The sequence below is a fragment of the Ceratotherium simum genome, chromosome X (assembly GCF_057802395.1).
Source record: "Ceratotherium simum simum isolate JZ-2026a chromosome X, ASM5780239v1, whole genome shotgun sequence".
NCBI classification, from domain to species: domain Eukaryota; kingdom Metazoa; phylum Chordata; class Mammalia; order Perissodactyla; family Rhinocerotidae; genus Ceratotherium; species Ceratotherium simum.
In genome coordinates, this window is record NC_141940.1 from 91,251,405 (window position 1) to 91,278,426 (window position 27,022).

General features: G+C 42.4%; 2 protein-coding genes across 9 annotated transcripts in view; both read left to right on the forward strand.

The window, feature by feature from the left end:
• Window positions 1-27,022, forward strand: part of LOC101398697 (uncharacterized) — a 727,039-nt gene that overhangs the window by 698,530 nt on the left and 1,487 nt on the right. Inside the window, 1 exon segment of the mRNA XM_087426438.1 lies at window positions 26,914-27,022. Within this exon segment, the coding sequence (XP_087282564.1) occupies window positions 26,914-27,022 (109 nt within the window).
• Window positions 4-26,915, forward strand: KRABD4 (KRAB domain containing 4). Of its 8 annotated transcripts, none has more exons than XM_087427226.1 (8): window positions 351-543; window positions 686-767; window positions 1,298-1,408; window positions 3,131-3,305; window positions 3,660-3,704; window positions 10,639-10,765; window positions 11,086-11,181; window positions 26,504-26,915. In XM_087427226.1, the coding sequence occupies exons 4-8, from the start codon at window positions 3,288-3,290 to the stop codon at window positions 26,599-26,601; spliced, it is 384 nt and encodes a 127-aa protein (XP_087283352.1). In that variant the 5' UTR covers window positions 351-543; window positions 686-767; window positions 1,298-1,408; window positions 3,131-3,287; the 3' UTR covers window positions 26,602-26,915. The 8 variants fall into 8 exon arrangements, 6 of the variants coding, with proteins under 6 accessions (XP_087283349.1, XP_087283348.1, XP_087283350.1 ...); XM_087427227.1 differs by lacking the exon at window positions 26,504-26,915 and adding an exon at window positions 20,233-20,264; XR_015550567.1 differs by lacking the exons at window positions 3,131-3,305; window positions 10,639-10,765; window positions 11,086-11,181; window positions 26,504-26,915 and having other exon boundaries at window positions 4-543; window positions 3,660-3,705.

The following is a 27,022-nucleotide window of genomic DNA, read 5'->3' on the forward strand; positions in this document are numbered from 1 at the left end:
AAGATGGCCGCGCCCATGTGCCGCTGTTGCCGGCCGCAGGCGCCGCTATCGTTCTCTTATTCCGGGGATCTAAAGGAAGCAGAAAGTGTGGCTTGGGGGACGGAGCGGCGCGAACTCCCCAGGGTGCGCCGCGACGAGGGCCGGCCGCGCAGGAGAACGAATGGGGAGAGGGGGCTTCGGTCTCGGAGGCGGCGGGGAGGGGGACCCGGCGATCGTCCGCGCCGAGACCCCTCCCCAGCCTGTCGTGCTACTCGTCGCGGAAAACGGTCGCAAGTTCTTGTCGTTCCATCTCGCCTCACAGGGAACCACGTCAGAATCATGGTCCCTGACACGCGCCATGTCGGTCATTGGTCGTGGTGGCTCTCCCACCACCCCCCCCCGACCGCTCGTGCGCGTGCGCCACGCCCCGACCTCGGGCTCCAGGGTGACGGGGAGCGGAAGTGCTCTGCTGACCCCGAGGGCGACGCGAGTTCACGGTGGCTGTTGTTATCCGCCCTGAGATGCCGGGCGCCTGGTAGCGCAGTAAGGGAGGCGGAGTTGGGGGTGAGCTTGATGGGAGGGTCGAAGGGGCCGTGGGTAATGGGTTCGCGCCCTGGGGAGTTGAGTGACAGGACCGTGGGGGTGAGTGCTGGGGGGCGGGCTGTGGGGTCAGCCAGTGATTGATTGACTGATTCATTCATTGAAGCACTCAGCGACTGTTTACTGAGCGCCTGGTGAATGCGAGGCACCGTTGTGTTTCACGTTAATCTCCACAATAGCCCTGTGAGGTAGGTACTAGGATTATCTTCATTTCCTACAGAGAAAGCAAGAACAGAAAGGCTCGGGAACCTTTCCGAAGTCACACAGCTAGTAGACCGGGGGATGCTTTTACTTTGTTCTGCCTAGCACTTATCCCCTTCTAACGGACCCTATAATTTCTTTATCATGTTTGTTGCTGACTGTCTCCCCTGCTAGAATCTAGCTCTGCAAGATCGGGGAACTCTTATATTTTGTCCGCTGATGTCTCTCCAACACGTAGAGCAGTAGAATAGGCACAGAGTAGGCGCTCACCTCTTTTATTGAATGAATAAATGCCGGAGCAGGCAGGCAGTTTGGTTCCAGAGCCCGGACTCTGAGGAAGTAAGGCAGTGCCTAGCTCCTTGTCTGGCGATGGTTGAGTCTTGATAAGTGTTAACTCTTAAAACTAGAGTGAGGCCCTGTGCCTTCTTGTGTCGAGTAACACATTTCAGTTTTCCTGCACTGCACTCCGTCATGGGGGTTACTAATTGGATCTCCTGTGTGGTCATTGTCTTTCCAGGGTAGGGGTGCATGCCTGAGACCACTGCTCACCAATTTCAGACTCCAGCTTATCTACCCTGGGCTTCCTTAGTTAGTCTACAGAAGACCCAGCCTGAGGCCTCACAAGGAGGTGAGTTCACAGGTCAGAGGCAGAGATCTGGTGCTGAAGTGATGGTCCCAGCTGAGAGGCATTTGGCTCTGAATCCCTTGGTCCTTCCTCCTTAGGAGCAAGAGAGCTCCTCTGAGGGGAGTGGGAGGAGAAGTCTCAGCCCAGAGCCCAGACCCTGATGCTCAGGGCAGAGGGTGGAGGCTCACAGGACAGCAGGTCGTGGAAGAGCTGGACCTGCAGTGGCCTCTGTCCCTCCCTCCAGCTGAGAGAGAGCAAGGCTGGCATGCTGGTTCAACTTCCAGCCACCATGAAGGCCTGGGTGACAATGGGGAGTTGGCCCCTATTACAGGAGAGAGAGATGAAAGGTACAGAAGGATAGACGGATGCTGCCATGGGGCCGGTGCCCTGCTGTAGTGCCTGCAAGGGCAGGATGAGGCGGGGAAGGATCACTACCAGCCTCACAGGACTTTCTCCTCCCCTGACACTCCTAGGCACACACCATCGTGCTCCCCTCGTTTGCTGTTGGCTATTTCTGGATTTGAGTCAGTCCCATACCATGAACATCCCATCTTCCTCTAGCAGAAATGTTCAGTCTCCCTCCACCTTGACTCAAGTGCAGCAAAGGGTTTTTTTTTGTTTACTTTTCTTTTTTTTTTTACAGTTTGTAGAATTTCAGAGTAGTCTGTGAGTATGCTATCATCTAGTTCTGCTGCCTTTTGATGCTACTGTGACTGGGCCTGAGAACCTGACTTGTTAAGCTACAAGGCGCTGAACCCTGCTGTCCTGATGCTGCCGCGGGATTGCTCCAGTAACAGGGGTCACTCTGCCCAAAAGCTCCTTGTTGAAAGTTTCCTTTCAAAACTGCCAAACAGGGAAGAGGGCGGCAATCAACTGGAAATCGTGGGAATGGAGGAGGTGATGGGGCGGGAACAGGGTAGTGGAGGGCCAGCCAGGGGCAGAGGGTGCAGGCGGGCAAGGCTTCCAGCTCCATGTGGAACTGACCAATGCTGGCTCTTCACCTCCTCCCCCGCCCCCTCCCGCCCCGCAGTGCCCTCAGCCCTGCTTTGTCTCCCTCCTCCAAACCACAGCGGAGTGTCCCTGTCCTCCAGACTTTGCTGAGGGTCCAGGACCTCTAGGGCTCAGCATGAGCATAGGGGATTTGTAATCTTTTTAAATTTTTATTTCACTAGTAATTCATATTCACTGTCAAAAATGAGAAAAGGCAAGTACACACACGAGGAAAGGTGAAATCACTCAAAGGTAACCAGTGTCTGCATTTTTTTTTTTTTTTTGTGAGGAAGGTCAGCCCTGAGCTAACATCCATGCTAATCCTCCTCTTTTGCTGAGGAAGACCGGCTCTGAGCTAACATCTATTGCCGATCCTCCTCCTTTTTTCCCCCAAAGCCCCAGTAGATAGGTGTATGTCATAGTTGCACATTCTTCTGGTTGCTGTATGTGGGACGCGGCCTCAGCACGGCCGGAGAAGTGGTGCGCGCCCGGGATCCGAACCCGGGCCGCCAGGAGCGGAGCACGCGCACTTAACCGCTAAGCCACGGGGCCGGCCCATCCATAGCATTTTTAAAGCCCATGAGGGATCCCATTTTGTGTGTCTTATTTTTTAACTCAGTCCTCTTCGCTCAGGGTTTAGTTGCTTCCAAGTTTTTGAATGTTGAAAACAACTACAGTTAATATCCTTGCAGCTTTGTGCTCATTTATGATTGCTTATTTATGGTAAATTTCCAGGAATAGAATTCTTGAGAGAAAGGAGGTGTCCGGTTGTTAATGGCTTCTGAGTAGATGTCTTTCAACACAAGGCATACGTCTGTTCAGGAAGAGAAAAAAATTCTACGTGCAAAACCCACCTGATCTTAGCCGTGTCCCAAGGGAACAGGCTGGAGCTATGAGGCTGTGTTTCCAGGTCATTCTCCCCAGGGTTCAAGGGTGATTCTTCTTTTTTTTGGTGAGGAATATTAGCCGTGAGCTAACATCTGTTGCCAATCCTCCTCTTTTTGCTGATGAAGATTGGCACTGGGTCAAAAGCCCATCTTCCTGTGCTTTATGTATGCCATGCCGCCACAGCATGGCTTGATAATTGGTGTGTAGGTCCATGCCCGGGATGGGAACCTGCAAACCCTTGGCCACTGATAAGGAACGTGCAAACTTAAACACTGTGCCACCAGGCCGGCCCCTCAAAGGTGATTCTTACTAGGCTGGTGATGATGGTCTCTGGGCTGTATGCACTGATCTCGACCTTCTAATTCTGCCTTTGTAGATCTCCATCCTTTGTCCAGGGCAGAAGAGGATGGCCATGTCCCAGGTGAGTTCCTAATTCACTCCCTTCTTTGTTTCCAGTGAGCTTGAGGCAGCTTTGGGGAATCTATATTGTAACCTTGAGAAATCTGCTAATCCCCTCTGCTCTGGCCGTTTTCTGTTCAACCTGTGATCCACCTCAGGTTTCTCCAGTGCTTCCTCTCCCCACAAAAAAGAAAAAGAAAAAAAAAAAACAGACTTCTCTCTGAACTGCTTCCCTTTGGGAACTGGTCTTCATCTTTTCTTCTTTTCCGTCTCAGAGAAGATTGTTTAAATACATAGACTTATCATGCTTCCTGTTCACTTTTTTCTTTTTATGAAGTTTAAAATCAGGTAAATCCGTGCTTAATGTTTTAATGTGCATATAAAAATAGTAGCCAAAACATCCCCACTTCTTCTCCCCCCAGTACCAAGTTCTTCCTCAGAGATGCCCACTGTTAACAGTTTGGTGACAGAGTGGTTAGATGCATTTACCTCAGTTTAATTAACTGAAAACAGATACCCATGTAAAGCTGTGTGCATTTTTGCAGAAATACTATCAGACTCCCCTGCCCATCTTGCTTTTCCCACCTGGTTATATTCTGAGTGGTGTTCCTCATCAATATACAAAGATTATCAGTTCCCATTTTGTGGTATGGATGTATCATTTAACTATTTCTCTATTCATGGATATTTAGGTTTTTAATTTTTTTAATGGTATAAACAGTGCCTCATGAACAATTTTCTATGTATCTATTTGCTCAGGAGTACAAGTGTTATGGAGGTTATGCGTGAAAGTCGGATTTTGACTAAACGATACTCAGACTTTAAATTTGTCCTCCCAAATCCTTCATAATTACTACTTTTACTAATTTTTAAAGACCAAATAATTTCTGTGTTCTAATTTTCCAGGCTGTTGAAAGATGAAAAAGCACCCAATTTATTTTATGAAGCCGCTTAACTTTAAATTTGATGAAGATAGTACGAAAAGGAAAATTATAAACCAGTTTCACTTAAGAATAGGGATGCCAAAATTTTTTAAACATTCTGAACAGAACATTAATAAATTGAATCACACATTTTTAAAGTAATGCATGCACATGGTAAAAATTTCAGACAAAAGCTTTGTTCAGCAAAAGGTGAAGAATAATTCTTCCTGTCGCCCCATCCTGTTGTCTCCTTGTTGAGTGTTTCATGCGTTCTTCCAAAGATCATGTATGCATATCTATCTAGATATAGGAATCTCTTCTTTTCTTTTCTCTCCCTCTTTTTTTTTTGTTATTTCACAAATTGGAGCACATTCTAGTTGTTACTGATCATTCCAGTGCACTTGTACAGTCTGTCCCGGGGATTCTGAACTGTGGCGCTGTTGCCATTTGGGGCCAGATTATTCTGTGTTGTTCGGGATCGTCCTGTGCGTTGTAGCATGTATAGCAGCGTCCCTGGCCTCTATCGACGAGATGCTAGTAGCACTCCCTCCTCTAGTTGTGACAACCAAAATGTCGCCCCACATTGCCAAATGTCTCCTGGGGGACAAAATTACCCAAGGTTTAAAACCAGTCTACCCCATTTACCAAAATGGCCACTTGATCTTCTATTGGGTGCAAATACCATTTGTTATTTACCTGTCTCCTAGTGATGTACATTTAGGATATTCCTAGTCTTTTGCTACCATAAACAACATAGCAGTGAATATCCGTGTACATTCAGCTGTATGCGAGTACATCTTTCTGCAAGGGAGATTTCTGGGTCAATGGCTGCAAGCATCTTGAATTTTGATTCAAGATGGTCAAATTGCCCTCCAAATAGCATGTACTGCTCTGCACTCCTAGCCACAGTAGGATGCCTTTTCCCATAGACGGGCAATCACAGTAATTTTTGCAAACATTGTGAGGGGAGAAAAGAGTGGTGCATTTTAATTTGCATTTCTGGACTTGAGTGTCTTTTCATATTTTAAATGCCATTTGTGCTTTTTCCTTTCAAATGTTTATTCTAGTCATTTGCTCATTTTTCTCTTGGGGGTGGAATTACTTTGATTGCTGATTGCCAGCTCTTTATGTTAACTTAATAAGTAAATTAGACCTCTGTCGTATATGTTGTAAATATTTTTTCATGATTTGTCATTTGTTTTGACTTGGATTATATATCTTGTGGAGTAGACACTTAAATTTTTTAAATGTGGTCTAATTTCACAATCCTTAGTGGCTTCTAGATTCCATGTATTACTTAAAAAGGCTTCTGTGAGTCAAGGTTATAAAAATGTCATTTCAATTATGTGGAAAAACAGTGGTTAATGAATGATGGCGGCACAATTGAGTCTCCATCTGGATGGAAACAAAGCTAGACTCTTCTACATATACAAGTAAAATTCTAGACTGATTAAAGAACTAAATATATATTTGAGAAATTAGATGAAAATTTAGGAAGATATTTGTATAACGTTGCTCGGTGCCATAAATATTTTTGATGAAGATGGAAAACCCGGAAACCATAAGGAGAAAGATTGTCAGATTAGACTGCACTAGAATATTAAAATCTGTACAGTCAAAAGACGTTTGAGAAAATACCTGCAGTACGTATGATCCACACAGGATTTACGTACAGAAAATGCAAACTGATGATACAAAAAAAGACCAAAACTGTGGTAGAAAAGTAGTCAGAAAGGTAAGACAGGCAATCTATAAGAAAACCGTGTGATGCCATATGAAAAGATGTTTCCCCTCCCTAGTTTTCAAGACTGGAAAACAGGGCTCATTTTCAATCCTCCTTTTCTGTTGCATTCTGACAAATGAAACCAGTCTCAGCCCTTCTAGTAACTGTTTGCCTTCCAGATGTGTGTGTGTATGTGTGTGTGTGTGTGTACACCAAAAAAACCCAGAATTTTGCATGGGCGGTTTTTAATGAAAATCTGCTCCAACTATGCATATTCTGAAATTTGCTTGTTTTCATTTAACAAAAATGTACCAGACGTCCCTTCTTGTCGGCCATTTTTATAACGGCTGCTCTCGAGTGCAGCGAGGATAGTCGTACCACTGTATTTACCGTCTCCTTCGACCTCCCAGTCCTGATGCAGTTTGTTTACTAAGCAGGGGTCCTTTTTGTCGTAAGCAATGTCGCCTGGTAATATAGCTGTCGCTCCACCAATATCGGAGTCCCAGGAACACAGGACTTTTAGGGCCATCTCCCTTCCTTTTCGCTAATACGAATCACGCTGCCTCGAACATCCTTGTGGGCATATAAATATTTCAGTAGGATAGAGCCCTGTAAATGCAACTACTGGTTAAAATAGGAGAAAAAATTTAATAGGTACTGCCAGATCACCTGTCAACCTACCTCATATGAGAGTACTCATGCTCCAGTACCCTCATGAACAGTGGCTCTTTGTCTTTTGAACGTTTACCAGTCTTGCAGGTAAAAGATAACATCTTACTGTTTAATTAGCATGTATTTGAACTTTAGTGAGGTTTGTAATCTATTTGTGTGTTTAGTAGCCACTTATATTTCTGTTGCTGTGAGTCTTTTGTCCATTCTATTCAGTTGTGTTTTCTTACTGTCTTACTGAAAGTCTAGGGTAAAATCCTAGAAAGGGCAATGCTGTGTTAAAGGGTATTTGCAATGTACATTTTGATGTATATTAACCAGTTTCTCCCCCCTAGAAGGCAGTAAACAGTTTATAACTTCTTTGGTGTTTTTTCTACACACTTGACTGCACTGGGTATTATCAATCTTTTTAATGTTGAAGAACCTGAAGGATATAAATAAGTCCTGGAGATCTAATGCACAGCGTAGTGATTATTGTCAACAATACTTCATTATAAACCTCAAAGTTGCTAATAGACTAGATCTTTTTTTTTTTTGGCTTTTTGTTTTTTGGGGGTTTTTTGTTTGTTTTTGTTTTTTGTTTGTTTGTTTTGTTTTGTGTGTGTGTGTGTGAGGAAGGCTAGCCCTGAGCTAACATCTGATGCCAGTCTTCCTCATTTTTGCTGAGGAAGATTGGCCCTGGGCTAACATCCGTGCCCAAGGCCAGTCCTCCTCAGCAAAAAAAAAAAGAGCAGGATTGGCCGATGTTAGCACAGGGCTATTCTCACCAAAAAAAAAAAAAAGAAGAAGAAGAAGAATCTGAAGGTTGATAAATGCTATGCTCTTAGAAATGTATTTCACGTTCCTTCAGTTATATATTAGGATGTGGTCTTTTTCTTAATGATTTGTTAGAATTTTAGTGTATGAAGGAAATTAGATCATTGTTTTGTATTTTACAAATATTTTTCCCACTTTCATATTAATGTTTGAGAATTTTTAAAATTTCTGTCTGCTATTTAGAAATTTCTGATGTCCAGGTAGTCAAGTTTATCAGTCCTTGCCTGTGTGTCTTCTGAATTTGGGGATGGCTTAGAAAGACTTTCACCACTCTAAAAGTATAAAAACTTTTAACTCGACTATTAATTTTATGGTGATCTGGCACACATTTAAATCTCTAATCCATCTGTAATTTATTTTAGACTCTGGAGTGAGATAGCGAATCCAGTTTTATGGTGTGTTTTTCCCCCGTATAAATACCTAGCCAGATTTTCCTAATGACCTTTTCTGCAGTGATTTCAAATACTTTGATTATGAGCTGCATTCTGATCCTGTATGTGTAGGATCTGTTAGTGGTTTTTAACTTTCAGCTTTGTCGTCATTGAAGTATAACACTGAGTTAGTGTTAATAAAAGCTTTTCTCCTCCTTAGGGAAACAGGACCTTGAGTTAGCCTGGTTTTAGCTTTGTGTCACTGAAAACCCAAAAATGGTGGAATGACGGCTGTATTACCAGGCGTTGTGACTTGTGGTAAAAATGCCACCTGATTGGTAAAGAAAGTGCATCTGAACTGGGAGGACTGTGAATAACTGTAAATAGCTAGTGGGAAGCCACAGATTTGGGTTTTCCTGAGTCCAGTGTAACTCTTATAACAGGGCATGTCCTGTGCCAGGGCCCTGGAAGATGTGCCTGTCACAAGAGATACTGGTGTATGGAGCAGCTTCAGGCTTCTAAGCCAGATACTGCCTACACTCACCAGTGTGGTCTTGTTCCCGGGCACCTCAGCTGTCGCATGGCGGGGGCGAGGGCTGGGGGTAGTTTGGGCTAATAGCTACTGGATTGCACTAAGAAAGCCTCCTGCTGGCGCCACCTGCCTGTCACTGCCCTTCTGCACGCTGTTTCCCATCTCGTATCCTTCTGCAAAGCCGAGTAAACTGGTGCCACCTATGGCCTGTTGGGGCCTTGTGGGTGTAAAATGTCTCATTGAATTTAAGACCACCGAGTGTGGGTGGGACAGGATGGGATCCGGAGCGTAAGTAGGTGGGTTATTGCTCTGATAGGAATTCAGGCACTCAGAGAAGTAAATCTTGTTTGGTGGTGACGAGCCAAACACAGACCTTCCTTGTTTACCTCAGTCTGCTGACCAGGCCGGACACAGACCTGTTCTTTGTCTCGTGACTGGGTAGCTAAGATTGGCACTGTTGGTCCTGATTGGGTAGCTGTGTTTAGACTGTTTGTTCTAGTTGTATATCCTCTGCAAAGCCTTCTCTGGCAGCCCCAAGCAGAGCTGACTTCTTCCTCCTCCCTGTTCCTTGTCCTACCTCTGTCACTGCCCTCGGGAGGCAGCCCTCCCTCCTGCCTCCTTCCCTCCCTCCCTTTCATACGTGAGTTTGTAAGTGTTGTCTTTCTCCCTCTACTAGACTGAAGCTCCTTCAGTTCAGGAGGTGTGTGCTTGTTTTTATTAATCTTGACATCTGTCTTGACATGAGTACAGCCATGTTTGGCCATTCCACGAACCTACAGCCACCAGCACACAAAGAAATATAAAGTGGCTTTCTGTGTTGTGGGAACTGCCCCTTCTCTCACAGAGATAGTTGCAATTTGTAAGATTACAAGACTCTTTGGGCGTCATAGCCCGGGACGGACTGGCCGCCTGTGCCGGGCTGGGGTGATAACCAAGGAGCTCAATGCACGTACACAACTGATAACCATTTGTGCATGAGAACACCAAAGGCTTACTCTGGAGATTACTCATACTGTCTAAGCTGCTGGAAACTGGGGCCTGGTGAGAGTCTCGCCGATCAGGGGGACCCCTTGCCCAGGACCTCTTTCCATTGGCACTCCTGCCTAGCTGTGTCAGTTAAAGGGACTCTCCCCGAAGTAAGGGCGTGGATGTCGTAAGTACCCGATCTGATGTTTCTCTCTCGGTCGATCTGATGTTTCTCTTTTTCGATCGATCTGATGTTGTTTCCTCTGTATATCGACTTATTTGGATAAGTACCCAGTCTGATGTTTCTTTGTATATAGCTACTTCCTGTATTCTCCATATCTATTTGCTAACTTTCGCCTTTACCCTTCCCTGTATAATAAAGTGTGCATTCATTCCATTCGTTTGGGTTGGAAAGTTCCTTTTTATGTCTCGGATCAAATCCACCAAACCTCTTACAACAACGTCCTCTGGACTTACCAGCTTGGTCTCTGTTCAGTAAATATGTGTTGAATGAATGAATTTCCAGGGAAAGATATTTCTAACACCAATCTGTTTTCCTGTCAGGTTTAAAGTAATTTTAGCTACATAACCACCGTATATACTATACTGTGTCAAATTGTGGACATTGGGCAGCTTAAGAACAATTACAGAGAGAAAGGCAATGCGGTGTAGTGTTGAAGAACGTGGGTGCGGAAACCACCCACGTGGGTGGTTTAAAACCGGAGGGATTTTAATCCCCAATTCCTAGCTGTATGACCCTGAGCAAGTGACTTTACACTCTGTGTGCCTTGCCGTCCTCTTCTGTCAGGGTTCTCCGGGGGTGGTGGGGAGGATTGAAATCCTTACTACACGTGCGGGACTGAGGATGGGCACAGAGCAGGCACTCGATGTATGTGAAATGTTGTCCCGGCCTGTTGGCCGATCACTGGGAGCTAAAGAGGAATGTGCTGTTGCAGGAATCGTTGACCTTCAGGGACGTGTTTGTGGACTTCACCCTGGAGGAGTGGCAGCAACTGGACGGTGCTCAGAAGAACCTCTACAGGGATGTCATGCTGGAGAACTACAGCCACCTGGTCTCCGTGGGTGAGGGACCACTCCACAGTATGACTAGAACGCTCCCACTCGTGTCTCCCTCTCTCGCGGCTGCACGCTCGGGGGCCTCTGAAGCCCTGAATGAGTGTGGGCCTAGGGCTCCCTGTCAAGGGTTCATAATCCCCATTGCACCCTGCGCAGGAAGTTTGTGCTCTTGCCTTCTCTGTGAATGCTCTGCTCTGAGGGGCAAACAGCTGTGCCTGTGGGGCAGTCACTGAGGCCGGACCATCTTCAGCCTGCAAGGATGGGCCTCGGTTCTGGAATGCCTCTGGCATGAATAACGAAATCCTCTGTCATTTTCCCCTCCACAGGTTACCTAGTGGCCAAACCAGATGTGATCTTCAGGTTGGGACAAGCAGAAGAGGCCGCGATGGCAGGCGGAGAAACCCCAATGCAGAGCCGTCCAGGTGCGCAGGAGCCGGGCCAGTCAAAGGGGGACCTAGTGGGTCAGTGAGAGCTTGGCCTTGGAGGTGCCCCCAGGAGCTCTTCTCAGGGCCCCCAGACTTGGGGACACGCCTCAGCTCTGATGGAATGAGACCACCCGCTGTAATATCCACACGATGTCCCCACCTGCCACCCTTCTACAGCCCCCTTTTCTTGCTGGGGTGCAGACAGAGGGCAGCCACGGCTGTTCTTTAGATCTCGTCTCTGCCTTCCAGCATCCTGGGTGGCTAGAGAGAAGTGCTGAGCCTTTTCTCCTTCCTTCTCCGTCTGCTTTGTGGAAGCTTTTAGGACCTTCCCCCCTCTTGGGCTTTTGCATTTTCATCAGATGAGATGTAGAGGTAGGTGACATGTTTCCTCTTTATTTGGCATTCTGTGGGCCCTTCAAGGCTGAAACGTGGAGTCTTTTCTTGAGTCTCAGGAAAGTTATCCTACCCGGTTCATTGGAGTCGGTATGGACAAGAAAGCTTTGCTAGTGACCTTCGAGTCTCCCAGGCCGGCTACCCGACGTGTCCTTGTCTGCCCTCACGTTGTGGCTAGACAGTGTCACCCTTCACACAGGTCTCTCTTTTCTCTTCTTATTTCCTCTCAGACTCTTCCTGTTGTCGGATTCCTCCTCTGATCAGTCCTTCTCTCCCACTCCACTGTTTAGTCTTTTGTATTATCTTTATTTATTCAAAAAATAAAGAAGCCTGCGAGGACACTACTCCCACGGTGGCATGCTTCAGTGAGCAGTGTCGCAGTCCTGGGTGGAGCTGCTTTTTCCCTTTTCTGTTCGTCTCTTTGTGCTCCGGGCCCCTTACTAGGGATCCAGAAACCCTTCAGATGTTGGTCTTCCTCTTTCTCTCTCCCATTTACAGTGGCCACTCCACAGGCCCATCCCGAAGAACGCTGTGACTGTTCAGTGTGGTCCGTGGACCAGCAGCCTGGGCATCTCCCTGGCTCGATTGGAAATGCAGGCTCTTGGGGTCCACCTCAGATTTTCTGAATCCGAATCTGCTTTTCAGCAGCTGTTTTGAGATCAGTTTCAGGGATCCAGCTGTAGTCCGACGCTGGCCCGGCGGATCCCAGGTGACTCCCGATGGCTTCCCCAGAGCCCCCTCCTGCTTGGCAGATGCACTCTCTCTCTCAGAGCCTCCCCGTGCTGGCGTGCACACAGCCTCTGTAGCTTCTCCCAGGGACGTTTTGGGCTGCAATTTCCCCTTTATTGCACAGTCAGTCCCATATCTGCCGCCTTGTAGAGATTCAGCAGGATTTCTGGTCTGCTCACGGCATGCTTTTTCCTCCTTCCAGTGTTTCCAGGAATTGTAATGACCGTGAGTCTCGTTCTCGTTTCAGTGGTATCCTGGAGGGAGGAAAAGCAAACTCAGAGGCACAGTCTGCCCTCTTGAGTCACAATTCCCTTGTAGTACAAACTGCCGGCACATGTTCGGGCTAAGAGTGCAGAACTGTATGGGATACAGTGGAATCTTAGTGCATTCCCAGTCACGCCTCCAAGGGCAGCCTCTTCTCAAGGTTTCTGTTTTTAATTCTGATGAGCGCCTCCGTGGGTCCAGGGAATACCTTCATACCTGCATTTCTGGAGTTTCCAGTTTTCTCTCTCCTCTAGAAAAAATACAGATTCAGTTCAATTACACTTTGGTCTGCTCCCCAGCTGTTTATAATGTTTGTTAAATTCTTACTTTTAGCTTCTTTATTGGTTACATGTGTAACTTTAAATAATATGGCTGAGCTTCTGTTTTTGCATTCCATTTGGTAACTTTCTATAAACCCTGCTAAGTGCCTGTGGCTTCTTTCTCTGCCTCGAACACAGACCCCTAGAGAGAGAGTCTGCTTCTTGTTCTTATGCAGTTGTGGGGCTGGTGGACGACGTCCGACAATTGTTGCTTTTTTTTTTTTTTTTGGTGAGGGAGATCAGCCCTGAGCTAACATCCGTGCTAATCCTCCTCTTTTTGCTGAGGAAGACCGGCTCTGAGCTAACATCTGTTTCCAATCTTCCTCTACTTTGTATATGGAACGCCACCACAGCATGGCTTGATGAGCGGTGTGTAGGTCTGCACCCGGGATCCGAACCCGCAATCACGGGGCCGCTGAAGCGGAGCGCATAGACCCAATCACTACACCACTGGGCCGGTCCGAGCCGTATGGAATAATTTTTAATGCACAGGTTGTTAATCAGAGGTGTATCACTTAGTGACGCTTGGAACCTCAGGATACTCACGAATAGGCTCCACACTCTAGTAATTGTTTCAGAAAGCCTTGGATGGACTGGTTATGTGCATTTTGAGTAATAACTGAAATATAACTTAACTCAGTAACTCAAAAATAACTCATCAGGACTCCAGATAGTTCTGATGCCCACGTCTAGTTCAGATCCACTGCTTTCAATATCCCCCAAGAGGGCTTCAGAGGCACAGGGAGACATAGCAAGGCCTTCACCCAGGAGCGTGGGATCAGGTGGGATGGGGACACGTGCGTGTGGACTCACTACGGACAAGCGATTCTCTTCCCCCTTACTCCATACTTCAAGCTACTTCCAGGACTGTATTTTCCTCTGGTCCCTGGGTAAAATCTCTGGCAGGTCCCATAAATTTTCTGGTCATTCGGAGATAATAAAAATCTTCTAGGAACCGTTAGTCTTAAGAGTAGCCTCGGGGCCGGCCTGGTGCCGTAGTGGTTAGGTTCACATGCTCCGCTTCGGCGGCCCGGGGTTCATGGGTTCGGATCCTGGGCATGGACCTACGCACTGCTTGTCAGGCCATGCTGTGGCAGGCATCCCACATATAAGGTAGCGGAAGATGGGCACGGATGTTAGCCCAGGGCCAATCTTCCTCAGGAAAAAGAGGAGGATTGGCATCGGATGTTGGCTCAGGGCTAATCTTCCTCAGAAAAAAAAAAGAAGAGTAGCCTCATTATAGTAATAAAAACTAGTTCCCTGCAGTCCTACAAACTCTGAAGTTTATTTCAAGTTTTTTGAGCTTTTCATAGAAAGAACTTTTGCCTTTGTTAAATTTTTTCTGTCGTTTGCTTTCTATTTTGTTGATTTCTCCTTTTACTATTATTTCATTTTTTCTACTTACTTTGGGTTTACTTTGCGGTTCTCTTTCTGGTTTCTTTTTTCCCCAACATTTTATTATGAAAATTTTCACATGGAACAAGTGAAAGAATTGTAGTTTGAACACCCATATATCACCACCTAGATTCTACAGTGAACGTTTAGCTACATTTGCTTTATCGCATATCTATCTGCCTACCAATTCCCTAGTCTTTCCATCACTACACTTTATCTTTTGTGTGTGATACATTTCAAAGTAAGTTGCAGAGATCAGTACATTCACCCCTAAATACCTCCACAGGCAGCAGATCATTAACTAGAGTTCAGTGTTTGTTAGTGTTTTGTCTATCCTTAATGCTTATTAGGTATTTTAATAAAAGGAAATGCATTAATGGCACCATGTGATCTTTGACTGTAAAAGGTAATAGTCTTAACATAATTCCCTGTATTTTCCATGTATGTTCTATATGTTTATGCTCATTATGACCACCTTCCTTTTTTTTTCAAGTGAGATTTACTGAGGTGTCATTTACATAACATGAAGTTCACCTTTCTTAGGTGTACAGTTCTGTACTTTTTACAAATATATAGTCATGTAACCACCATCATCAAGATATTGGACATTTTCATGTCCCCCCAAAACCCCTTATTTCCTTTTATAATTAAACTACTTTCCCTACCCCTAGACTTGATCAATTTTCTTTTCTTGTTGTTGGATTCTTTGTAGAATGTCTTATAAATGAATATTTTAGTATGTAATCTTGTGTGTCTCACTTGTTTCACTTAATGCTTTTTAGGTTCATCCATGTTGTGGAGGTATTGGTAGTTTGTTCCCTTGTATAGCTGAGTAATGTTCCAGTTTGTTTATCCATGGACCAGTTAATGCACACTGTTACCGGTTTTTGGTTATTATAAATGAAGCTGGTGAACATTCTTGTACAGATATGTTTTCATATTTCTTGGGTCTACATCTGGAGTGGGATTGTTTGGTCGTGTGGTAAGCATATGTTTAACTTTATAAGACATTGCCAAACGGTTTTCCAACATGGCTGTTCCATTTTTTCCCCACCAACAACACATCATTTGCACAGGTGTGTAGGGGTATCTCATTGTGATTTAAATTTGCATTTCTGTAATGACTAACAATGTTGAGATCTTTTCATGTGCTTATTTGCCATTTGTATATCTTCTTTGGTGAAGTGTCTGTTGTAATCTTTTGCCATTTTTGTTTGTTATTAAATTGTGAAAGTTCTTTATATATTCTGCATGCAAGTTCTTTATGGTCTATGTGTTTTTCAAGTATTTACTCTCAGGCTGTGGCTTGTTTTGTTCTTCACAGTGTCTTTCAAAGAAGATGCTTCTGTTTTTGATAAAGTCCAGTTTATCAAGTTTTTCTTTTATAGTTCATGCTTTTGTGTCCCGTTTAACAAATCTCTTTCTAACCCAGGGTAACAAAGATTTTCTCATATGTTTTCTTCCAGAATATTTATAATTTGGTTCTTACAGTTAAGGCTATGACTGATAATGAGTTAATTTTTATATCTGGTGTTAGAAGGTTCAACATTCTTTTATTATTATTATTATTTTTCACATGTGCATTTCCAATTGTTCCAGTAACATTTTTGGAAAGACTATTCTTTCTCAATTAATTTACTTTGGCACCCTTCTTGAAAATTAGTTGAATACATATGCATCAGTCTATATGCCAATACCACACTGTCTTAATTCCTCTAGTCTTATATTAAGTGCTCAAATCAGGTAGTGTGAGTCTTCCAAATTTGTTGTTTCTTTTCATAGTTGTTTTGACAACTCTATGTCCTTGCTATTTTCATATAAATTTTAGAATCACGTTGTCAATTTCTATATATTAAAAATATATAGAATTTTTAAAAAATTATTTTTTAAAAAAAGCCTGCAGGGGATTTTGTTTGAGATTACATTGAATCTGTGGATCATAGATATGCCAACTATATTGAGTCTCCCAATTCATTAACATGGTATATCTCTCCATTTATTTAGGTCTTTTTGAATTTATCTGAGTAATGTTTTGTAGTTTTGAATGGACAGGTCTTGCACATATTTTGTTTAATTTATTCCTGCATTTTATATTCTTATAAATGGTGTGGTGTGTGTGTGTGTGTGTGTTTATTTATTTAGCATTTCAATTTCCCATTGGTCGTTGCTAGTTTATAGAAATTTTATTGATTTTTCTATATTGACTTTGTATCCTAGGACCTTCCTATGGGTCACATATTAGTGATTGTTCCTTTTTTGTAGATACTTTGGCATTTTCTACATAAATGATCCTGTGGTTATGAATAAGGACTATTTTATTTCTTCCTTTCCAATCTGGATGCCTTTATTTCTTTTTCTTGCCTTATGGTACTGGCTAGGATCTTCAGTATAATGTTGACTAGGTATAGGGAGAGCGACATCCGTACTTTGTTCCTCATCTTGGGATAAAAGCATTCACTGTCTCACCATTAGGTATAATTTTATCTGTAGGGTTTTTCATAGATGCCTGCTGAAGGTTGAGGACGTTTTCTTCTAATCCTGGTTTTCTCAGTTTTTATCATGACTGAGTGTTGAATGTTATAAATGCTTTTTATGGATCAATTGATATGATTGTGGGTTTTTTCTTAGAGTGTTAGATTTATGTAATTATAGATATTGTTGGATTTAGGTCTTTCATTTTATTGTTTCTTTTCTGCTTGTCCCCTCTTTTTTGTTGTTGTCCTGCTTCTCCATTCTTCTCTTTGGAATATTTGGTCATTTTTTAAGTTAAATTTTGTATTTTGAGATAATTATAGATTCACATGCACTTAAAGGAAATAATACAGAGAGATTCCCTGTACCCTTTACCCAGTTTCCCCCAATGGTAACATCTTGCAAAACTATAGTACAAAATACAACCAGGATATTGACGTTGATACACACAAGATACAGAACCACAAGGATCCCACATATTACCATTTTATAGCCATATCCATTTCTCCCCACTCTCACCCCCTCCTTAAACCCTGGCAAGTACTAATTTGTTCTCCATTTCTATAATCTTGTCATTTTAAGAATATTATACAAATGGAGTGATATAGTATGTAACCTTATGGGATTGGTTTTCTTCACTTAGCGTAATTCTCGAAATTCATCTGGTTGTTGTATTAGTAGTTTCTTCCTTTTTGTCCCTGAGTAGTATTCCACCAAATAGATATACGACAGTTTGTTTAACCATTCACCCATTGCAGGACATTTCCTGTTTTCAATTTGATTGATTTCTGCTCTAATTTTTATTATTTCTTTTCTTCTGCTTGATTTTTCTTCATTTCTAATTTATGCATTCAGTCCTATAAATATTCTTCAAAGCACTGCTTCAGCTGTGTCCCACAAATTATTATATGTTGCGTTTTCATTTTCATTCAAAATATTTTTTAATTTCCCTTAAGACTTATTTAAAACTAAGTATATCATTAAATTTCTGAGTGTTTCGGGTTTTCTGTATATCTTTCTCTTATTCATTTCTAATTTAATTCTATTATTGTACATAGTATAATTTCTTTTCTTAGAAATCTGTTAGGGTTTTTTTTAAGACCCAGAATATGTTGAATGTTTCACGTGCACTTAAAAAGAATGTGTATTCTGCCGTTGTTGGATGCGGTGTTCTATGAAGTTGGTTGATAGTGCGTTCAGGTTTTCCATATCTTTACTGTTTTTCTTTTTTTTTTTTTTTTTTTTTTTTAAAGATTTTATTCATTTATTTTTCCCCCAAAGCCCCAGTACATAGTTGTCTGTCATAGCTGCACATCCTTCTAGTCGCTGTATGTGGGACGCGGCCTCAGCATGGCTGGAGGAGTGGTGCCTCGGTGCGCACCCGGGATCCGAACCCGGGCCGCCGGCAGCGGAGCACACGCACTTAACCGCTAAGCCACGGGGCCGGCCCGTCTTTACTGTTTTTCTGTGTACTTGTTCCATCAATTATTGAAAGAAGGAGTGTTGAAGTCTCCTACTATAATTGTGCATTTGTCTATCTCTTTCAGACTTATCCGTTTTTGTTTCATGTATTTTGAAGTGCTGTTATTAGGTACATACACTTTTAGGACAGTTACATATTCTTGAAGAATTGACTGCTTTATCATTCTGTAATGTCCCACTTTGCCCTGGACAGTCTTTCTTGTTCTGAAGTCATTGTCCAAAACTAATGTAGTTACTCCAGCTCTCTTTTGGCTAGTATTTTCATGGTATTTTGCCATTCCTTTTTTTTTTTTTTTATTAAAAACTTTATTTTTTAGTACAGTTTTAGATTTACAGAAAAATAGACCAGCTAGTACAGACAGTTTGCTTATACTCCTCTCCACCCCTCACAGTTTCCCCTATTATTAACATCGTGCATTAGTGTGGTACATTTGTTACAATTGGTACATTATTATTAACAAAAGTCAGTAGTTTACGTTAAGGTTCACTCTTTGTATTGTACAGTTCTATGGGTTTTGACAAATGCATAAAAATCCCCCATTACTGTATCATACAGAATAGTTTCACAGCCCTAAAAATCCCCTGTGCTTCATGTATTCATCTCTTCCCCCCTCCTTCCTGGCAACTACTGATCTTTTGACTGTCTCTGTAGTTTTACCTTTCCCAGAATGTCATATAGCTGGAATCATACAGTATGTACCCTTTTCAGACTGGCTTCTTTCAATTAGCAATAGGCATTTAAGGTTCCTATTTATAGCTTAATAGCTCATTTCTTTTTATTGCTGCATAATATTCCTTGTACATATGTACCAGTTTATTTAGCCATTCACCTATTGAAGGGCATCTAGGTTGCTTCCAGTTTTGGCACATTATGAATAAAGCTGCCATAAACATCCACATGCAGGTTTTTCTGTGGACATAAATTTCCAAATCATTTCCTTTCGAGGTTTGTAATTTTTTATTGTGAACTCCTTTTCAGTGAAAGTTCTTTTCCATGGAAATTCTGTGTACTCTAAGCTGTGAAAGCATTGCTGCAGAACTGTTTGGATAGCACCACTGCTGGGGCCCAGTGGTTTCACTAATGCAGGACCAATTGTTAGGTGAATTTTTCAACTTCTAAGCTTTGTATTATACTTTTTTTTTAATTGTTTGTTTATTGCAGTAACATTGGTTTATAACATTGTAAAAATTTCAGGTGTATATCATTGTACTTCTGTTTCTGCATAGATTACATCATGTTCACCACCAAAATACTAATTACAACCCATCACCACACACATGTACCGAATTATCCCTTTCCCCCTCCTCCCTCCCCCCTTCCCCTCTGGTAACCACCAATCCAATCTCTGTCTCTATGTGTTTGTTTATTGTTGTTATTATCTACTGCTTAATGAAGGAAATCATACGGTATTTGACCTTCTCCCTCTGACTTATTTCACTTTGCATTATACCCTCAATGTCCATCCATGTTGTCACAAATGGCTGGATTTCATCGTTTCTTATGGCTGAGTAGTATTCCATTGTGTATATATACCACAGCTTCTTTATCCATTCGTCCCTTGATGGGCACTTAGGTTGCTTCCAAGTCTTGGCTCTCCAACACATATTGTTTCCTGTCTTGTTAATTATAGCCATTCTGACGGGCATGAGGTGATATCTCATTGTAGTTTTGATTTGCATTTCCCTGATAGTTAGTGATTTTGAACATCTTTTCATGTGTCTATTGGCCATCTGTATATCTTCTTTGGAGAAATGTCTGTTCAGGTCTTTTGCCCATTTTTTGATTGGGTTGGTAGTTTTTTTGTTGTTGAGATGCATGAGTTCTTTATATATTTTGGAGATTAAGCCTTTGTCAGAAGTATGGTTTGCAAACATCTTCTCCCAATTGTTAGGTTGTCTTTTCGTTTTGTTGATGGTTTCCTTTGCTGTGCAGAAGCTTATTAGTTTGATGTAGTCCCATTTGTTTATTTTTTCTATTGTTTCTCTTGCCCAGTCAGACATGGTGCTTGAAAAGATGTTGCTAAGACCGATGTCGAAGAGCGTACTGCCTATGTTTTCTTCTAGAAGTTTCACAGTTTCACGTCTTACATTCAAGTCTTTAATCCATTTGGAGTTAATTTTTGTGTATGGTGTAAGGTAAGGGTCTACTTTCATTTTTTTGCATATGGCTATCCAGTTTTCCCAACACCATTTGTTGAAGAGACTTTCTTTTCCCCATTGTATGTTCTTGGCTCCTTTGTCAAAGATTAGCTGTCCATAGATGTGTGGGTTTATTTCTGGGCTTTCGATTCTATTGCATTGATCTGTGTGTCTGTTTTTGTGCCAGTACCATGCTGTTTTGGTTACTATAGCTTTGTAGTATATTTTGAAATCAGGGAGTGTGAGACCTCCAGCTTTGTTCTTTTAGCTATTCGGGGTCTTTTGTTGTTCCATATAAATTTTAGGATTCTTTGTTCTACTTCTGTGAAAAATGTTGTTGGAACTTTGATAGGGATTGCATTGAATCTATAGATGGCTTTAGGAAGTATGGACATCTTAACTATGTTAATTCTTCCAATCCAAGAGCACAGAATATCTTTCCATTTCTTTGTGTCTTCTTCAATTTCTTTCAGAAATGTTTTATAGTTTTCGATGTACAGATCTTTCACCTCTTTGGTTAAGTTTATTCCTAGGTATTTTATTCTTTTTGTTGCAATTGTAAGTGGGATGGTATTCTTAATTTCTCTTTCTGCTACTTCGTTGTTAGTGTACAGAAATGCAACTGATTTTTGAATGTTGATTTTGTATCCTGCAACTTTACCATATTCGTTTATTACTTCTAAAAGTTTTTTGGTGGATTCTTTAGGGTTTTCTATATATAAAATCATGTCATCTGCAAATAGTGACAGTTTCACTTCTTCCTTTCCAATTTGGATCCCTTTTATTTATTTCTCTTGCCTGATTGCTCTGGCTAGGACTTCTAGAACTATGGTAAATAGGAGTGGTGACAGTGGGCATCCTTGTCTGGTTCCTGTTCTTAGAGGGATAGCTTTCAGTTTTTATCCATTGAGGATGATAGTAGCTGTGGGTTTCTCATATACGGTCTTTATTATATTGAGGTACTTTCCTTCTATACCCATTTTATTCAGAGTTTTTATCATAAATGGATGCTGTATCTTGTCAAATGCTTTCTCTGCATCTATTGAGATGATCATGTGATTTTTATTCTTCATTTTATTAATGTGGTGTATCACGTTGATTGATTTGCGAATGTTAAACCATCCCTGCATCCCTGGAATAAATCCCACTTGATCATGGTGTATAATCTTTTTAACGTATTGTTGTACGTTAAATACTAGCGATTTGCTAGTATTTTGTTGAGGATTTTTGCATCGATGTTCATCAGTGATTGGCCTGTAATTTTCTTTTTTTGTGTTGTCCTTGTCTGGTTTTGGTATCAGGGTAATGTCGGCTTAGTAGAATGAGTTAGGGAGCTTCCCCACCTCCTCAATTTTTTGGAAGAGTTTGAGAAGGATAGGTATTAAGTCTTCTTTGAATGTTTGGTAGAATTCACCAGGGAAGCCGTCTGGTCCTGGACTTTTATTTTTGGGGAGGTTTGTGATTACTGTTTCGATCTCCTTACTGGTGATTGGTCTATTCAAATTCTCTACTTCTTCTTGATCCAGTTTTGGAAGGTTGTAGGACTCTAAGAATTTATCCATTTCTTCCAGATTCTCGAATTGGTTGGCATATAGCTTTCCATAGTATTCTCTTATAATCTTTTGTATTTCTGAGGTGTCTGTTGTAACCTCTCCTCTTTCATTTCTGATTTTACTTATTTGTGCCTTCTCTCTTTTTTTCTTGGTGAGTCTAGCTAAAGGTTTGTCAATTTTGTTGATCTTTTCAAAGAACCAGCTCTTGGTTTTATTAATTTTTTCTATTGTTTTTTTGGTCTCTATTTCATTTATTTCTGCTCTGGTTTTTATTATTTCCCTACTTCTACTGATTTTGGGCTTTGTTTGTTCTTCTTTTTCCAGTTCCTTTAGGTGCATTGTTAGATTGTTTATTTGAGATTTTTCTTGTTTGTTGAGATAGGCCTGTATTGCTATAAACTTGCCTCTTAGAACCGCTTTTGCTGTATCCCATAAATTCTGGCATGTCGTATTTTCATTTTCATTTGTCTCCAGGTATTTTTTGATTTGTTCTTTGATTTCTTCGTTAACCCAGTCGTTGTTCAGTAGCATTTTGTTTAATCTCCACGTATTTGTGGCTTTTCTGATTTTCTTCCTATAATTGATTTCTAGTTTCATACCGTTGTGGTCAGAAAAGATGCTTGGTATTATTTCCATCTTCTTAAATTTATGGAGACTTGTTTTGTGGCCTAATATGTGATCAATCCTGGAGAATGTTCCATGTGCATTTGAAAAGAACGTGTATTCTTCGGTTTTTGGATGGAATGCTCTGTATATATCTGCTAGGTCCATCTGTTCTAGTGTGTCGTTTAAGGCTAATGTTTCCTTATTGATCTTCTGTTTGGATGATCTATCCGTTGGTGTAAGTGGAGTATTAAAGTCCCCTACTATTATTGTGTTACTGTCTATTTCTGTTTTTATGTCTGTTAATAATTGCTTTATATATTTAGGTGTACCTACATTGGGTGTGTAGATATTTACAAGTGTTATATCCTCTTGTTGGATTGTTCCCTTGATCATTATGTAATGCCATTCTTTGTCTCTTTTTACAGTTTTTGTTTTAAAGTCTATTTTGTCTGATATGAGTACTGCTACCCCAGCTTTCTTTTCATTGCCATTTGCGTGGAGTATCTTTTTCCATCCCTTCACTTTCAGTTTGTGAGTGTCTTTAGGTCTGAAGTGTGTCTCTTGTATGCAGCATATATATGGGTCTTGTTTTTTTATCCAGTCAGCCACCCTCTGCCTTTTAATTGGAGCATTTAGTCCATTGACGTTTAAAGTAGCTATTGATAAGTATGTACTTACTGCCATTTTTTAACTTTTTTTTTTCTCAGTGTTTTAGTAGTCCTTCTTTGTTCCTTTCTTCTTCTATACAGAATTGATGGTCACTTTAGTTTGACCTCTGTCTGAAAGCTGTACTCTTTAACTCCCCTCCTCCCTCATGTTTTTGATATATCTAACCTCTTTTTTGTGCATTTGTATCCATTACATTCTAGTCATGGAAATAGATAATTTTTCCTATTTGTGGTCTTTTCTTTTCCCATTAAATCAGTACCTTTAACATTTCTTGTAGCACTGGTTTCTTGGTGACAAACTCCTTTAATTTTTGCTTATCTGGGAAAATTTTGAGCTCTCCTTCTATTTTGAATGATAACCTTGCTGGGTAGAGTATTCTTGGCTGTAAGTTTTTTCCTTTTAGCACTTTAAATATATCGTGCCATTCTCTTCTAGCCTGTAAGGTTTCTGCTGAGAAGTCAGCTGATAGCCTTATGGGGTTTCCTTTGTATGTAACTTGACATTCTCTTATGCTTTTAGGATTCTCTCTTTCTTTTTAATTCTGGACATTTTGATTATGATGTGTCTTGGTGTGGGCCTCTTTGGGTTTCTCTTGTTTGGGGCTCTCTGTGCTTCCTGTACCTGGATGTCTGTTTCCTTCCTTAGGTTAGGGAAGTTTTCATCTATTATTTCTTGAAATAGATTCTCTGCCCCCTTGTCTCGCTCTTCTCCTTCCAGGACACCTATAACACGGATGTTAGTGCGCTTGATGTTGTCCCAGAGGTCCCTTAGACTGTCCTCACTCTTTTGAATTCTTTTCTCTTTTACCTGTTCAGCTTGGGTAATTTCTTCTAGTCTTTTGTCCAGCTCACAGATCCCTTCTTCTGTATCCTCTACTCTGCTTTTGAGTCCCTCTAATTAATTTTTCATTTCCAGTATTGTATTCTTCATTTCTGATTGGTTCTTTTTTATATCTTCCATTTCTTTGTTGACATTCTCACTGAGTTCATCTATTCTTCTCCCCAGATCAGTGAGCATCCTTAACACTCTTAGTTTGAACTCTCTGTCAGGTAGGTTGCTCATTTCTGTTTCACTTAGTTCCTTTTCTGGGGTTTTGTCCTGTTCCCTTACTTGGAATGTATTCTTTTGCCTCCTCATTTTGCCTCTTTCCCTGTGCTTGTGTCTATGTATTAGGTTGGTCAGCTACGTCTCCTGCTCTTGGATAGGTGACCGTATGTAAGTGATGCCTTAGGAGTCTTCCAGTGTGCTTCCCTCAGTTCTCAATGTTCCAGCGGTGACCCCTATGTGAGCTACGTGTGTCCTTCTGTTGTGGCCTGTTTGCTCTCCCTGTAGGCGCCCAGGGGGGCCGAGTTATGCTCCTGGCCAGCTGTTGTAATGCTCAGCTGCTTGTAGTTGTTGTGGGCCCTTCAGTCTCTTTATCAGGTGTGGGGAGCCCCAGCACAGTTGGCTGCAAGTTCTAATACCACATTTGTGTTGCATTTATTTCTTTTAAGTGAGTAGGCCCCCAGCGTGGCAGGTTGTTAGGCTCAGGGCCTTACAATTGCTGTAAGCCTCTAGCCTATTAGGTCTCTTGTCAGCTCTCTGAGGATTGCAGCTGAGTGGGGCTGGCCTCAGGCACAGGAGCACCCAATTGTTTCAGGCTTTGGAAGGTGGGGCAAACCCCCTATGTGGGTCTTTGAGAAGCACAAGTCTTCTGCAGCTGACAAGCCCTGCCGCCCACAGGTCCACACACAGAGTCAACACAGTCCTGCCCCGTGTGTGCGCCCCGACCTCCCCAAGCGGACCCAGTCTCTCCATAGCTGGAGCCCCACACACTCTGCCACTGCCCCACAGTCTCCACCCGCTCCTTGTGCACACCCTGCCCCGCTCAATTCGGCTCAGTTGCCAGGCTGCAGAGAATCCAGTCACCAATCTATGCAGGCCCACAAGTTGCCTGAGGGCTTGTTGGGTGGGGCCAGTCTCTAGGGTGGGCTGCCTGCCCTGGCTGAGCTGGATTAAATCGGTGCTCTAGCGGGTGGGGCAGACCTGGGCTAGCAGGCCTCAGGGAGAACTCCCATGGCGTCTGTGTCAGCACGCTCACACCAGGCCACAACAATGGCTGCTGCCAATGTCCCAGTCCCTGGAGAGGTCTCACCCCTCACCGAGATGCACTCAGGGCCTATTAGGTGAGTCTCTTTTCACCACAGCACTGTGCACCTTTCTTTCTGGTGATTTTAGGATGCTTTCTGAAACGGGTGAGTTTGCGTGTGGGCCCTTTAAGAGCCAGTTTTAGTTTCTTTGTGAACCGGGTTTTCTGGAGGTACTCTCCAATGCTTTAGTAGCAGGCAAAGTCAGATATTATGCCGCTGGTCTCGATTGTGCTGGGCCCACAAAATGCCCACAGCGGGGGCGCTCCCCGGCTCAGGGCCCCGCTCCTCCAGGGAGGCTGCGTACCTGTGGGCTGCTCCCGGTGGCCGTGAAGCTGGCGGCTTGTAAAGGCGGCGTTTCTCCTCTCCAGAAGGGAGTCTCTGCCTCTTCTACCTCAGTTAGGATTGTCCATTGTTGCAGGAGTTCCTCTTATCCAGTTTTCAGTTCAGTCTCAGGGGTAATTTTTCCACGAGTAGTTGTAAATTGGCTGTGTCCACGGGAGGAGGTGAGTTCCGAGTCTGCTTACACCGCCATCTTGACTCCGCCTCCCTGTATTATACTTTAATGTCTATTTGGAATGCACATTATTTGGGATTTTCCAAATATCTTTCTACATATGGTACATAACTAGGGTTCTAATTTCTTGTAAGTAACTCCTGATTCTTCTTACTGTTTTCATTACCCAGTGGGTGACATCGTTCTAGTTCCTATTTTAAAAGCAGGAATGTCCTTTGTGACTTCCAGCTTTAAGCAAGTAGCTCAGTTCTAGTTCTCTGCACATTTGTGCCCTGTGGCCTGGAATCCATGCCACACTCATGAATTAGAGCCTTAATCTCCTAACTGCAAAGCCACACAGCTTCAATTTCTATTCACCCCTCACTTTAAATCTCCTTTTCATTTTTGTCACATAATAAATTTCCTTTGTCACATAATAAATTTCCTTAGCTTGACTGTGTATTAAATTATTTTTGTTAAACATGGGGCCACCATGTCTTTGTATTTGCACTCAAGGCAGTAGTGGGGTGGGGGGGTATGGAGATAGGCCATCCACATCAGCTCAAGTCCTATTGATAGGAGTTCACAGCAGGGCATTTATGAATTAGTTTTATCCTTTAATGTTATAGGAGAAATATTCACAAGTTTGATGATTAATTGCATTTTCTTTCCTAGAATTCTGGGAAGTTGATGACCAGATGGATAACCACAAGGAAAGCCAAGACAAACCTCTGGAAAACTGCATTCGTAGTCAAGGAAACACTAAAGGATGAAAGTGGCCAAGAATTCAGAACATGCAGAAAAATCATTTATCTGAGCCCAGACTTTGTTTCTATAAGACAAAGACTCCCTAAATATTATTCATGGGGAAGGTGTTCAAAACATAATTTAAACTTTCTTAGTCAAAATAGAAGCTATGTAAGAAAGAAAGATGATGAATGTAACACATATTGGAAATTATGCTTCCATTCCAATCTTGATAAAGCTCAACCTGGAGAGAAATTCTTTGAGCCTAGTCAATGTGGAAAAGCCCTCCATCATAAGCAAGGCCTTAATAAAAGGGAGAGACTTCTAACTGGGGAGACATTCTATGAATGTTCTGAATGTGGAAAAGTGTTTATCCAGAAAGCAAACCTTGTTGTACATCAGAGAATTCACACAGGAGAGAAACCTTATGAATACTGTTAATGTGCA

Bases quoted from the DNA above. Each gene is read 5' to 3' on its own strand.
- KRABD4 (XM_087427223.1), top strand. From the start codon at position 4: ATGGCCGCGCCCATGTGCCGCTGTTGCCGGCCGCAGGCGCCGCTATCG. The intron at 544-1,297 runs GTGAGCTTGATG...TTGTCTTTCCAG, and splicing joins TAAGGGAGGCGGAGTTGGGG to GGTAGGGGTGCATGCCTGAG.